This window comes from Galeopterus variegatus, unplaced genomic scaffold (assembly GCF_000696425.1).
Source record: "Galeopterus variegatus unplaced genomic scaffold, G_variegatus-3.0.2 Scaffold11, whole genome shotgun sequence".
NCBI classification, from domain to species: domain Eukaryota; kingdom Metazoa; phylum Chordata; class Mammalia; order Dermoptera; family Cynocephalidae; genus Galeopterus; species Galeopterus variegatus.
In genome coordinates, this window is record NW_007726122.1 from 821,741 (window position 1) to 832,613 (window position 10,873).

The 10,873-nt window shown below is 52.7% G+C and overlaps 1 protein-coding gene across 1 annotated transcript in view; it reads right to left on the bottom strand.

Annotated features, from left to right (window-relative positions):
- GRHPR (glyoxylate reductase/hydroxypyruvate reductase) overlaps positions 1-10,873 on the bottom strand; it is a 71,610-nt gene continuing 60,737 nt past the window's right edge. The window contains exons 4-12 of the mRNA XM_008588913.1: positions 10,843-10,871; positions 8,997-9,127; positions 8,029-8,101; positions 7,389-7,505; positions 6,074-6,162; positions 4,818-4,922; positions 3,913-4,048; positions 2,561-2,691; positions 1-342 (exon numbers count right to left, since the gene is read on the bottom strand). Coding sequence (XP_008587135.1) covers positions 221-342; positions 2,561-2,691; positions 3,913-4,048; positions 4,818-4,922; positions 6,074-6,162; positions 7,389-7,505; positions 8,029-8,101; positions 8,997-9,127; positions 10,843-10,871 — 933 coding nt within the window. The 3' untranslated portion in view covers positions 1-220. The remainder of the gene's footprint in view (positions 343-2,560; positions 2,692-3,912; positions 4,049-4,817; positions 4,923-6,073; positions 6,163-7,388; positions 7,506-8,028; positions 8,102-8,996; positions 9,128-10,842; positions 10,872-10,873) is intronic.

Consider the following 10,873-nt stretch of genomic DNA (forward strand, 5'->3'; position numbering starts at 1 on the left):
GTCTCTTAAAGAATTGTTTAATAATAGAATTACACCCTTTTGGCTCAGCTGTGTCCAACCACAAAGGTGGCAGTCACACCCATCAACACCAGTCTTCCCTCGCAGTCAGTACAGATCAGACCTTTCCTTGGCTCCTGTCTGTGGGTCCACATCAAGCCTGGGCACGTCTGACAGAATCCCAGGGCACCGACTGCCTCAGCCCTTGGTGTCTCCTGTCTGGCTACAGCTTGAGTTCACTGGGCATTGGCTCCCCTCTCAGGCCAGCCAGCAAGTTGTCAGCTGCCAGCAAGGACATGGTGTTGCGAGTTCTGTAGGTGGCACTGCCAATGTGGGGCAGTATCACTGAAAAGGAGAGGAAGAGAGGGAAACGAGTAGTTCAAGAGCCTTAAACTGGGCTCTTTTCATGGCTTGGATTTGACAGAAGAGTAAAGAGAACTTGCCTCAATATTCCTTGATTTTCCTTCCCTGCTACTGTCACTAAGAACTCCATTCCACCGGGGCTAAGGTTCAGAGTAATAAAGGGACTCAGGCTACTGCAACCCAGACACAAGTGTGATGAGAAATTTGTATTTTTTTTTTTTTTTTTTGCCTTTTTGAGACCGGCCGCACCGCGCTCAGCCAGTGAGCGCTGTGAGCGCACCGGTCATCCCTATAGGATCCGAACCTGTGGCGGGAGTACTGTTGCACTCCCAGCACCACACTCTCCCGAGTGCACCACGGGCTCGGCCCAGAAATTTGTATCTTAATGTTAGGGCTACATGGAGTCTTGGAGCCTATCTAGACCCAGCCCTTAAGTTAATAGATGATAAAACTAGATGCCAATTTAGTTTAGGAGCTTAGCACTGACTACCCAACCCTGCGTCCCAGAAGGTGATGCCACAGGGCCTCTGATCTACAGAAATAACTCCAGATGAAATGCTGGGCAGCACAGCTGCCTCTGGCCCCACTGCAGAGCAAATGAGGTCGCTCGTCTTCAAAGAACTGCTTTTCAAAGCAGGATCCCTGAGCTGAACTCCCAGGCTTTGGCGGGATGGGGCCAGTTTTCCCAGCTGTGGTCAGCAGCCCTGACATCACAGCCAATGTTCCCCCAGCTCCGGGAGGCCAAGGGTTAAAGAGGAAGGTGGGCTGGGTTGGGGGTCGGAACTGGGAGCGTTTCCAAGGGCTGCAATAATGAGAACATTCACTGGGGAAGGCAGCTAAGGGCCTTCTGTTTTGGTTTCCATTCCACAATGTGAATAAAGGACAGGGACTGACCACTTCCAGTTAGTCTGGAGGCAGAAACCACACCAGCTACCTGAACACACATAACTTAATATAAAGAATTATTAACTAGGTATAAAGTTGTTAAGTAACAGAAGGCAAAAAAAACCATTAAGGCAGTGGTTCTCCAAGTGTGGCTCCAGGACAGCAGCATGAACGTCACCTGCGGGCTTGTTAGAGGCTCACAGTCTCAGGCCCCACCCCAGACCTACAGAAGCAGAAACCCTGAGGGCGGAGCCCAGCAACCTGTGCTTGATCAGTCCCTCCAGGTGACTCTGTTGAACATAAAAGTATAAGAACCATTGCACTAAGGTATCACAGAGGTAGCAATTGCTGGAAGCATCTACCACTCACCCCGACGGTTAGGGGGACAAAGAGAAAGGGTGGGGCTTCTTTGGAGCTGAATCTGAGACCTCTGTGGCGGGGGCATGATGGACTGTTGCTGGTGTCTGAAGGGGGCCCAGTGGAGCTGGTTAACTTAGTGCTGGAAAAACTGCAAACTGGCTGCTCCAGCCTCTACAGGAAGGAGCTGGGAGCTGCCGCTGCTAGGTGAGGAAGTGTCTCTGTGTGCCACTCCCACACAGGAGACAGGAAGGCAGGGACAGAGCAAGTCCTCCAGTGTCCCACATGGATGGGGCCAAGCAGGGCCAGCTGGCACAGCAGAAATGGGTGCGCAGAGGCCCAGCCCCAGCGCTACAAAGCAGAATAGAGAAGGAAGGGGCCTTTGTTGCTGAGAAACAGCTTCATAACTGGCACAAGTTGTAAATATTGCTGTTGTAATGACTCTTTTAATTCTCATGCTGAAACTGCTAATAGCAATGTAGAGTAGCCCACTCATTTTTTTTTGTTTGTTTTTTTTCTTTAAACAAACCCATTCTGGGCCGGCCCGTGACTCACTCGGGAGAGTGTGGTGCTGATAACACCAAGGCCGTGGGTTCGGATCCCATATAGGGATGGCCGGTTAGCTCACTGGCTGAGCGTGGTGCTGACAACACCAAGTCAAGGGTTAAGATCCCCTTACCAGTCATCTTTTAAAAAAAACAAAAAACAAAAAACAAACCCATTCATCCCTACATTCAACTCCTTTAGGGATAAAGACCCAGTTGAGCATGTTCAGGAGACCTCTCCTGTTTTTATGTACCAGTGTCACTAATAGCATAAACGCTATGGTCCCTGTCTGTGTCCCTTTGTGTCCAGCACTGCTCATGCTAGCTGTGCACCCAGCAGCTCAGGACCACCTCTAAACAGTGGGCTCCTACAGGGCGGTGGTGAGTTTACACTAGAAAAGCACAGTTCTTACCACAGTTCTTCAGCGTCAGGAGAGGGTGGTTTGTGGGCAGTGGTTCTGGGGTTGTCACATCCAGTCCAGCAGCTGCAATTTGACCACTGGCCAAGGCCTGGTACAGGTCATCCTGGTTTACGACGTCTCCCCTGGGAATGACAGTGGTGATATAGGTGCCCTGAAGCTCCCTCCACCACCCAGGCCACCTTTAGGGCAGAGGGACCCACAGAACGAATGAATTTTTCCTCCCACCTGGCACATGGCATTGACTTTTACAGCAACAAGTCTTACACTTACAGTAAGTCTATACAGGAATACAGGTCTTATATTCACAGAACCCCAGCCCTGCCACTTTCTAACTGTGTGACCTTGGTCAACTGTCTCAAATTCTCTATGCCTCAGGCTTCTCCTCTGTAAGGTGGGCAGAATGGCACCTAACTCCTAGGAATGTTGGTAGGTTTAAAGCTTATTTACATGCACTAGTGCATGAACAGGGCCCAGAAGTCTGCACTTATGTTGGGCCCCATCCAGGTGTTTCTGACCTGGTTGGCCTCCCAGAACACCTGCTGAGGACACCACATGCCATCAGGCACCTGCCTAAACGAGGGCAGAGAAATGAGTACACAGCTAACTATATCCAGCGAAGTGAGCAGCCGCTGAAGTAAAGAACGGATTTTCTAGAGACTTCATACTGTGCACTAAATAATACTTGTGCAATAACAATTAACACACCCTGTATAATCCTGGGTACAGCCCTCAGGGTGACCTCATTCAATCCCTTCTTCCCAACTGATTTAAACAGGCTTATAGGGTGCTAGCTAGGAAGGGGTTGGAGTGGCAGAGAAGAAAGGTCTGGCCCCCATACATGCACAGTAGCCTGAAGGCACTGCTGGGGACATTTGAAGGAGCCAAGACAACTTGGGTTTTAGGGTCTGTCTTCCCAGGAGCATGAAGGTTCAAACTATCACTGAACTCATGGTCAGACAGACCCAGGCTCAGCAGCATGGAAGGTCGGCCTCTGACCATTCAGATGATTAAGTCCAACCCTTTGTGGCAGAGGAGAGTGGGCCTGCTGAGGTTCCCTGGTACCTCGCTGCCCACCATACCTTCATTCCCTAACCTACACTACTGTGTGCCAGGCCTTGAGGAAAACTGGGGGTACTGTCTTGTTTGTTCCTCTTCCTAACCCAGCCTCTCTCGTGACCTTTACTGTATTTCTGAGTTGATTGGTTGGTTTATGGAGACCAGCAAGCTCAGACTGAAGTCTCACCAATAACCCAAAGGGAAGAAAAACCGCAGATTGCAGCAGTGGGACAGGCCCTCTCCAGGCTTGCTGGGTGACTCAGGGATGTCGAGTGGCCCTAGGATACCTGCTGACGTTGACAAACACAGCTGTTTTCTTCATCTTCTCAAAGAAGTCCTTGTTGCAGAGTCCCTTGGTTGCAGGTGTTAAGGAGCAGACCACGATGATGAAGTCAGACTCAGCAGCCAGCTGAGGGACAGACACTGGGGGAGGACAGGGCTCCGTCAGACTCTGAGTCCCAGGTTAGGGACAGCAAGATGGTAGGAGACCAGATGCTGCCTCTCTCCTCCCATAATAGAAACTCCCAAGATGCTTCCTGAAGGCCTAGTCTCTACCTGGATAACTCTGATGACTGTACAAAGAGCCATTTGTGGCATGCTGGTGTTATTCATCCAGTCCCTTGGTCTAACGGATGGGGAAATCGAGGCCAGAGGGGCAGGAGCTTGTTCAAGGTCACACAGTGGGATCTGGGCCACTCTGACTTTCACCAACTTCAGGACCCATGCGCCAACGTAGTGAGGAATGGTTGAGAGCCAGCCTGCCCTCCACTCACCAAGCTGGGTACCCTGCCAGGGGGTTGGATTCACCTGGACTAAGGGGCACACACAAACCCTGGGGGTAGTGCTCGTCAGTTTATTAAGGAAACTGTGCATGAAAATGCTTAGTTCTTCCTCACATCCACCACCATCCCAGCTGCTCTGGCCACACTTGGTGACAAGGGACTCTGAAAGACAGGAGGTCTGGAGTGCTCTCCTGGCACTGAGAGAATGCACTGCCTGAACTGGGTAAGTCCCTGTGCGACCTGAGTGGGCCAGTGTCCAGGGGAAGGTAGATTAGATAACACCTAAGGGACACAGCAGCCCCTGGACACAATGAACACCTGCACTCTGCCTGAAAATGCCACCATTAAAGAAAATGGAACATCCAACTGAGCACAGATAGAGCTCCTATGGAAATCAAGGTTTTACTTACCGAACTCTGCCTGGAATTCCGCTGCTTCCTGAGGCCTAGGCTGGCGGCCTGTGTATAGAAATCTCTGGACACCGAATGGCTTCAGACGTCGAGCAATGGCCTGGCCTAGAGGCAAGGAGTGAGAGCCTGTGGCTTGTTCCCAAGCTCTTGGAGGGCAGGGGCAGCACACAGCAGTTCCAAGGACAAGGGGCCCTGGCGGGTCAGATCCATTCATCAGCACAGTCCCAATGTTAACTGGTCATGTCTTATCTCAAGCTGGGGCTGGGGATGGGAATGAGGTGGGGAAGTCTGCCAAGGTGTAACCAGCCCCAGCCGGCCCACACTGCCCGCAGGGATCTGGAGGCCACACCACAGCTCCTATGTGGCTGTTACTGGTTTGTGCTGTCCTCACATCACCCCAGCCAACTCGAGGGCCATTTGCTAACCTCAGAAAACTGGGCCTGGCATCCCAGATGCCTGGGCAAGCAGTCCCCTCCGTCCTTCTGGACCCCTTGCTTCTGTTCATTCAGTCCCAGACCTCATTTGACTTTTTGATGGCATTACCAAACTGCCAACTCACCCCAAACCTACAATACCTTTTTATGTATGCTGCTGCTGAGACCGGCTTGGGCAGCTGATGTTCAGACGCAGAACATGCCCCAAAACTGTTGGGGGTTCCTCCAAGCAACTCTCCTCTGAGAGGCGGGGCTGCTAGCTGGCCGGACAGTTATCCACTCTACCCCCACTCTCCCCCTACACCAGACAGCGAGACAGAGAACCAGTGACAGATGCTTGGCTGAGCCTAAGCCTTTCTGCCAGACTTCTCCAAATAGGGGCCACTGGAAGAAAAATAGCTGAATTGCGGGTAAACTCTGCCCACTGAGTCCTGTAGTCCCTGAGTTAAGGCTTCACAGGTCAAATGAAACACAGGCCGGGGAGGTAGGGGCTCTCCCACAGTAAGCCACTGCTAAAGATCCAGCACTTGGGGCCTTCTGGTCTTTATGGAGCTGTAATCATAAAGAATCCTGGCTCTTAACAACTTGCTTCTATCACCCAGTAAGTTCTTAAGAACTAATTTTATTTATTCATTTACCTGTGTTTTATGAAACTGAATCTTCTCATTAGAGAGATCCCTACTGCATGCAAAGTGCCCTGATAGCATGTGGTCAAGGCAACCCTTTCCAAAGAAGGATTTTCAGCATTCAGACACGTAACACTAGGGACTCAAACACAGCCTGAGAACCTGGGGCGGGCAAGCGGGCAGGTGGGAGCCTCACCTATGCGTCCCAGCCCGATGATGCCAACAGTGCTCTGCGTGAGTCCGTAGCCACACATCCACAGGGGCTTCCACGAGGTCCAGCCGCCACTGTGGGGAGGGAGGGGGCAGGTGAGAGGCCAAAGATGAGGGCCCACCGGGAACTTGCAGACCCAGCACCCCTGGCTGTGGTCCAAGGTCTAAAATTGCCCTCCAGGCCAAAGGACAGAGGGTGGGATGAGTTATACCCACAGTCACTCAGCACTGCAGATAAGCAGCAGGAGTGACTCCTCCTTTAGAGCCATCAGGGACACAGGAATCGAGGTCTGGAAGGGGTCTTAAAGGCACTATCCCATTCTGCAGATGGGGAAACTGAGACCAGAAAGGGTGACCTGCCTGAGGTCACACAGCCAGAGGAGAGGTGGGAACTCAGGATTTGAATTTCCAAAACAAGTTCTCTCGGCACTCCAGGGCAGCAACAAAAAGTAGAGCCACCAGGCCCACTGCCTGTTGTCCTGGGTGGACAAGAGAATGGAGCCTGCCTTGAGCCACCTCCAGTGAAGGTGCTGGCTCCCTGAACAGGACGATGAGCAGGACATTCTACACTGTCCAGTCTGTGCCCACCCCATGCCAGGGGCCAGGCTCTCAAGGCTGCGTTTGCACACCTCCCACCTTTGCTCACACCAGTCCAGGCACCAGAATGCCTTCTCCAACTCCTGATACAGAGACCAAAAGCCCTGATCTGAAAGCCTCAGGCCAGACTTCAAATTGTTTGGTTTTTAGAAAGGAAGTATGGTGCATATGGTTTATTCTACTTATCACCCCCAGCACTGTCTGGGGAGGCACCCTGTTTCAAACACAGTGGTATACCTGCAGCAAAACAGACGAATATTCACACTGAGTGGGAGAAATAAAAACCATAAATAGCATCGTGTTAGTATGGTCAGGTTTTGCTCCTAAAAGACTTATGAAACGATTTTCAGTTCTCAGAGCTTTTTGGATTTTAGCACCACAGATAAGGGACAGTGAACTCAGTGCTCAAAAGAACACCTACCTGCTACTTCTTCTAGGAAGCCCTCCCTGATCCACACTCCTCCACTACTCCCTCATCAATAAGCAGAATTTATTTGTCCCTCCCTTTCCTCTTCCCTCCTGATTTCCCTTTGTGCCCTGTTACTGTTCCTTTTCATTATGCTTTCATTGTTCTAGCTGAATCTGTCCCCCCTTGCTAGATAAGGCACACCCGGGGACAGAGACCACATCTGGGCCAGGCTGACAATGGTGCTCAGGAACCATCTGCTGAGCAGAGTTGTCTTTCCCGCCAGGTGTTCACTCACTTCTTCACTTCCTCGATGGCCTCGGGCAACCGGCGGCAGGTGGTGAGTAGCAGAGAGACAGCAAGTTCAGCGGTGGTGTCTGTCAGGACATCTGGAGTGTAGCCCACTCGGATCCCACTACGAATCAAACATCCAGTGGTAACATCAGCCTCAAGCACCTTCACTGCTGGGAGATTTCCATGATGTTACTTTGCTCCCTTTCTGCTCTGCCTGCCAGGAAGCTCAGAAATGGACTCAGGATGGTCAGTACCCATTCCTATTTCAATTATCGCCCACTTTGGGAAGGATATGAAGATGGAAGACCAGGGTTCAAGGTCTGGGCAAGTAACTACTTAACTTTTCTGAGTTTCCTCATCTGAACAGGAAATAATAATACTTGCCTTTTCTACTTCATGGGGTTGTAGTAGAGATTAAAACAGATAATGAACATGAAAGAATAATACCTAGAGAGAGGTCACACACTGTTTCTGACCTGTCAGGTTTATTCTAACTGACCTGTGCACATGTGGACAGGTTTATCAGCCATCTCACATTTTCACTGAATGGTTGAGGGAGAGTAAGTGAAAGCAAACAGCTCTTCCCCCCTCTCTGGTAGCCGCCCCCACCCCAGGACCCCTTCCGAAGCCCAAGCTGCACTTACCGCTTCTTTATTTCATCCAAAGCCAAGTGGTCCACGCCCACGGACAGTGTGCTGATGACTTTGAGACTGGCTCCTGTTGTACAGAAAAGGCATCGTTCATCTCTTTCCTTGTGGAATTCAAAGCCATCACACCAGGAACTAACGTGGGGACGAGACACCTGCTTATTATTATTTTCTTAGAATAAGAGAAAAGGCTGACGTCTCTGTTCCTTAGTTAGAACACCCAACAACTCTCTGACAGGTACAGACACTGTGGCTCAGGGAGGCAAAGTGGCCTGGCCAGTCATGAGCAGAGCCAAGGTCTGCCTCAGGCCTCTGAGATCACGGGACTGTCCACCCATTGAGCGTCCCCAATGGACACCTCCAAGAGTGCCAAGAAGGAGCCTGAAGCATGACCATCTCACACCCTCTCTTCTGAGCAGGACGGCAGAAAGCTTCTGGGCCAAGGTCTGGGCAAGGGTTGGCTTGGTACTAACCCACAAGGGTCCCTCCCCATCCAGCAGCCTCTGAGTTTGAACTGTCCTCAAAATTGTCACGACAACAAACTCACAAGGTGATGTTTACCTGCCCCAGGACTGAGACCCATGGCTGGGAACGGGAAACACATCCTGGATGCCTGCTAGTGGGTGGCACTGAGCCAGGTCCCACCTCATGCTCTACACAGATGCAGTAGGGGCAGGGCCTTGCTCGGGGTCACAAAGCTGGGCTGTGGCAGGGATGGAGGAGGACTCAGGGGCTAGGGTACTCTCCCCTATACCCCTCCTAGGAGTCTTTACCCTTCTAGGCCTCCCCCAGGGATGCACAGCAGGGAGGGGAATTGGTGCGCCAGGAGGAGCTGCAAACAGCTGCTCTCTCTGGCCTAGTGTGGCTGGGAATGCCCTCAGAACCCAGAGAAAGCACTGCAGATCTGCCCACGGAGCCAGAGCACAGAGCTGATGTGCCCCACGGGGCCTGCCCAGTGCACGCACCTGCCGCATCCAGGAGCCTCTTGTCCACGCGGTCAGAGAGGAGGCACAGCAGGCCGTGGGCCCCCGCCAAACCTCGCTCCAGCTCCTCACTGGGGATGGGCTCATCTGAATCCCACTGCTCCACCTCACAGCTGGAGGGAAAGGAAAGCCACTCAGAAGTGGGGAGCCCCCAGCACCCCTCTCAGAGCTGGGAAACATTGCCTTCTGCTTGCTCTGGCCTCAGGCTGCCGGAACTGGCTGAGGAGAGTCAGGGTCAGGCATGGGCAGCCTCAGAACTGTCCTGAGAGAGTGGCTGAAGGGTAAAGGGCTGTCACAGAGCAGAGGAAGCTGACAGGGCTGAGGGCCCCAGAGCAGAGCCTAAAATAAAAGGGGGACAGTCATGGGACAGCTCTCAGCTCAACATAAAGAATAGCTTTTTCACACAGAGGGGCCTCAGGTGGCCTAGCAGGTGGCCAACTGCAGGAAAGGCCAGTGGGGTGGGGGCTTCCTACATCAAATGGGGCTTGGATTCAGTAACCATTTGCATCTCTTCCTGTCCTTGGGGTCCATGAAATAGAAAACTCTCATACTTGGACTTTGCCAGGAAAGATAAGATCAAGGCAATTCAATATGGAGAAGTGGCTGGTGGGAATGGGATACTTTTCCCATTAGTGCAGCTATACCTCCTGGTCCTTGCCATTTAATTCAGTGCAGCCAACATGTATGCAGCATCTGTATGTGCAAGCCACGGGATGGCTGCTGGCATTTCCCAGAACACCCTGTGGCAGCACCTCGCCAACTGTGAGCCCCAGACACAGGACACCTGTCCTTGAGCCTGGCACAGTGCTATAGCAGCATGATCTCCTGCTACTATTAGTGTGGCTTCTGCTTTCCTCTTTCTCTCCCTTAGTGCAAAGCAAGTCTTCAGCAAAGGTTTTGTTGCACTGAACAAAGTGAAAAAACAAATCTCATTTTCCCAGAGAACTGGTTGCTGAGGCTGGGTCCCAGCTTCTCCCCGTCTGACACTGGAAGTGTAAACCTGGGAAAAGGCAGTGGTCAGACTGCAGTCAGATAGGCTGAGCACGAACCCCAGCTCCACCACGTGGAAGTTGTGCGGCTTTCGGCAAACCCCTCCGATCTCGGTTTTTTGTTTTTAATGAGAAATGGGAATTATAATTGTGACTTCACAGTGTTGCGAGGATGAAAAGTTTATGTATATGAAACACCGGGAAGGGCTGGCCCTCAGAAACGGTTCAATTTAAGGAAAGTCATCAAAGGTTCCCACCAAACATCCAAGGGGGCCAGGCCAGTGACCGCCGCAGGTCCCTGACCCCACCTGCCTGTCAGGAAACCTCAGAAGGTAAAGATTTAACAGCCTGGATCTTGCGTCACGGGCAATCTTACCTCTTTGAAGGCCAGTGACCCTATCCTGGTCTCCTCCTACCCGCCCAGCGCCAGGGGGCAACTGCAGGTCCCAGAGTCATTGCAAGGCCCTGGAGAGAGCTGGGTCCACTGAACTTTCTCTAAGTCTCCCCCAAACTCCAAGCCCGTCCGGCCGGACCCAGTTGGAAAGTCCGGCCAAGGTCCAAGCTCCGGGGCCCCCGCTCTCTCCGGTGTCCGGGTCCGCCCCGCCCTTCCCCCAAACAACTGGGGCCCCTGAAGGCCGCCCCAGCCCGCTCTGTCGCAGCTCCGGGCGCCCGCCAAAACGCGCCTGGAGATCGCTGAGTCACCCCGCGGGACGGGCAGCCGCCAGCGCGCCCGGCACAGCGGTGCTGGGGCTCCGCAGCCCCTTCCCTCTCCCAGCCCGCCCGCGCCTGGGCCTGGGCCTGGGCCTGGGCGCGCGGAGCAGCGGGGGCGCCGGACTCACTCTGCGGCCCGGGCGAGCGCGGCCCTGCCCT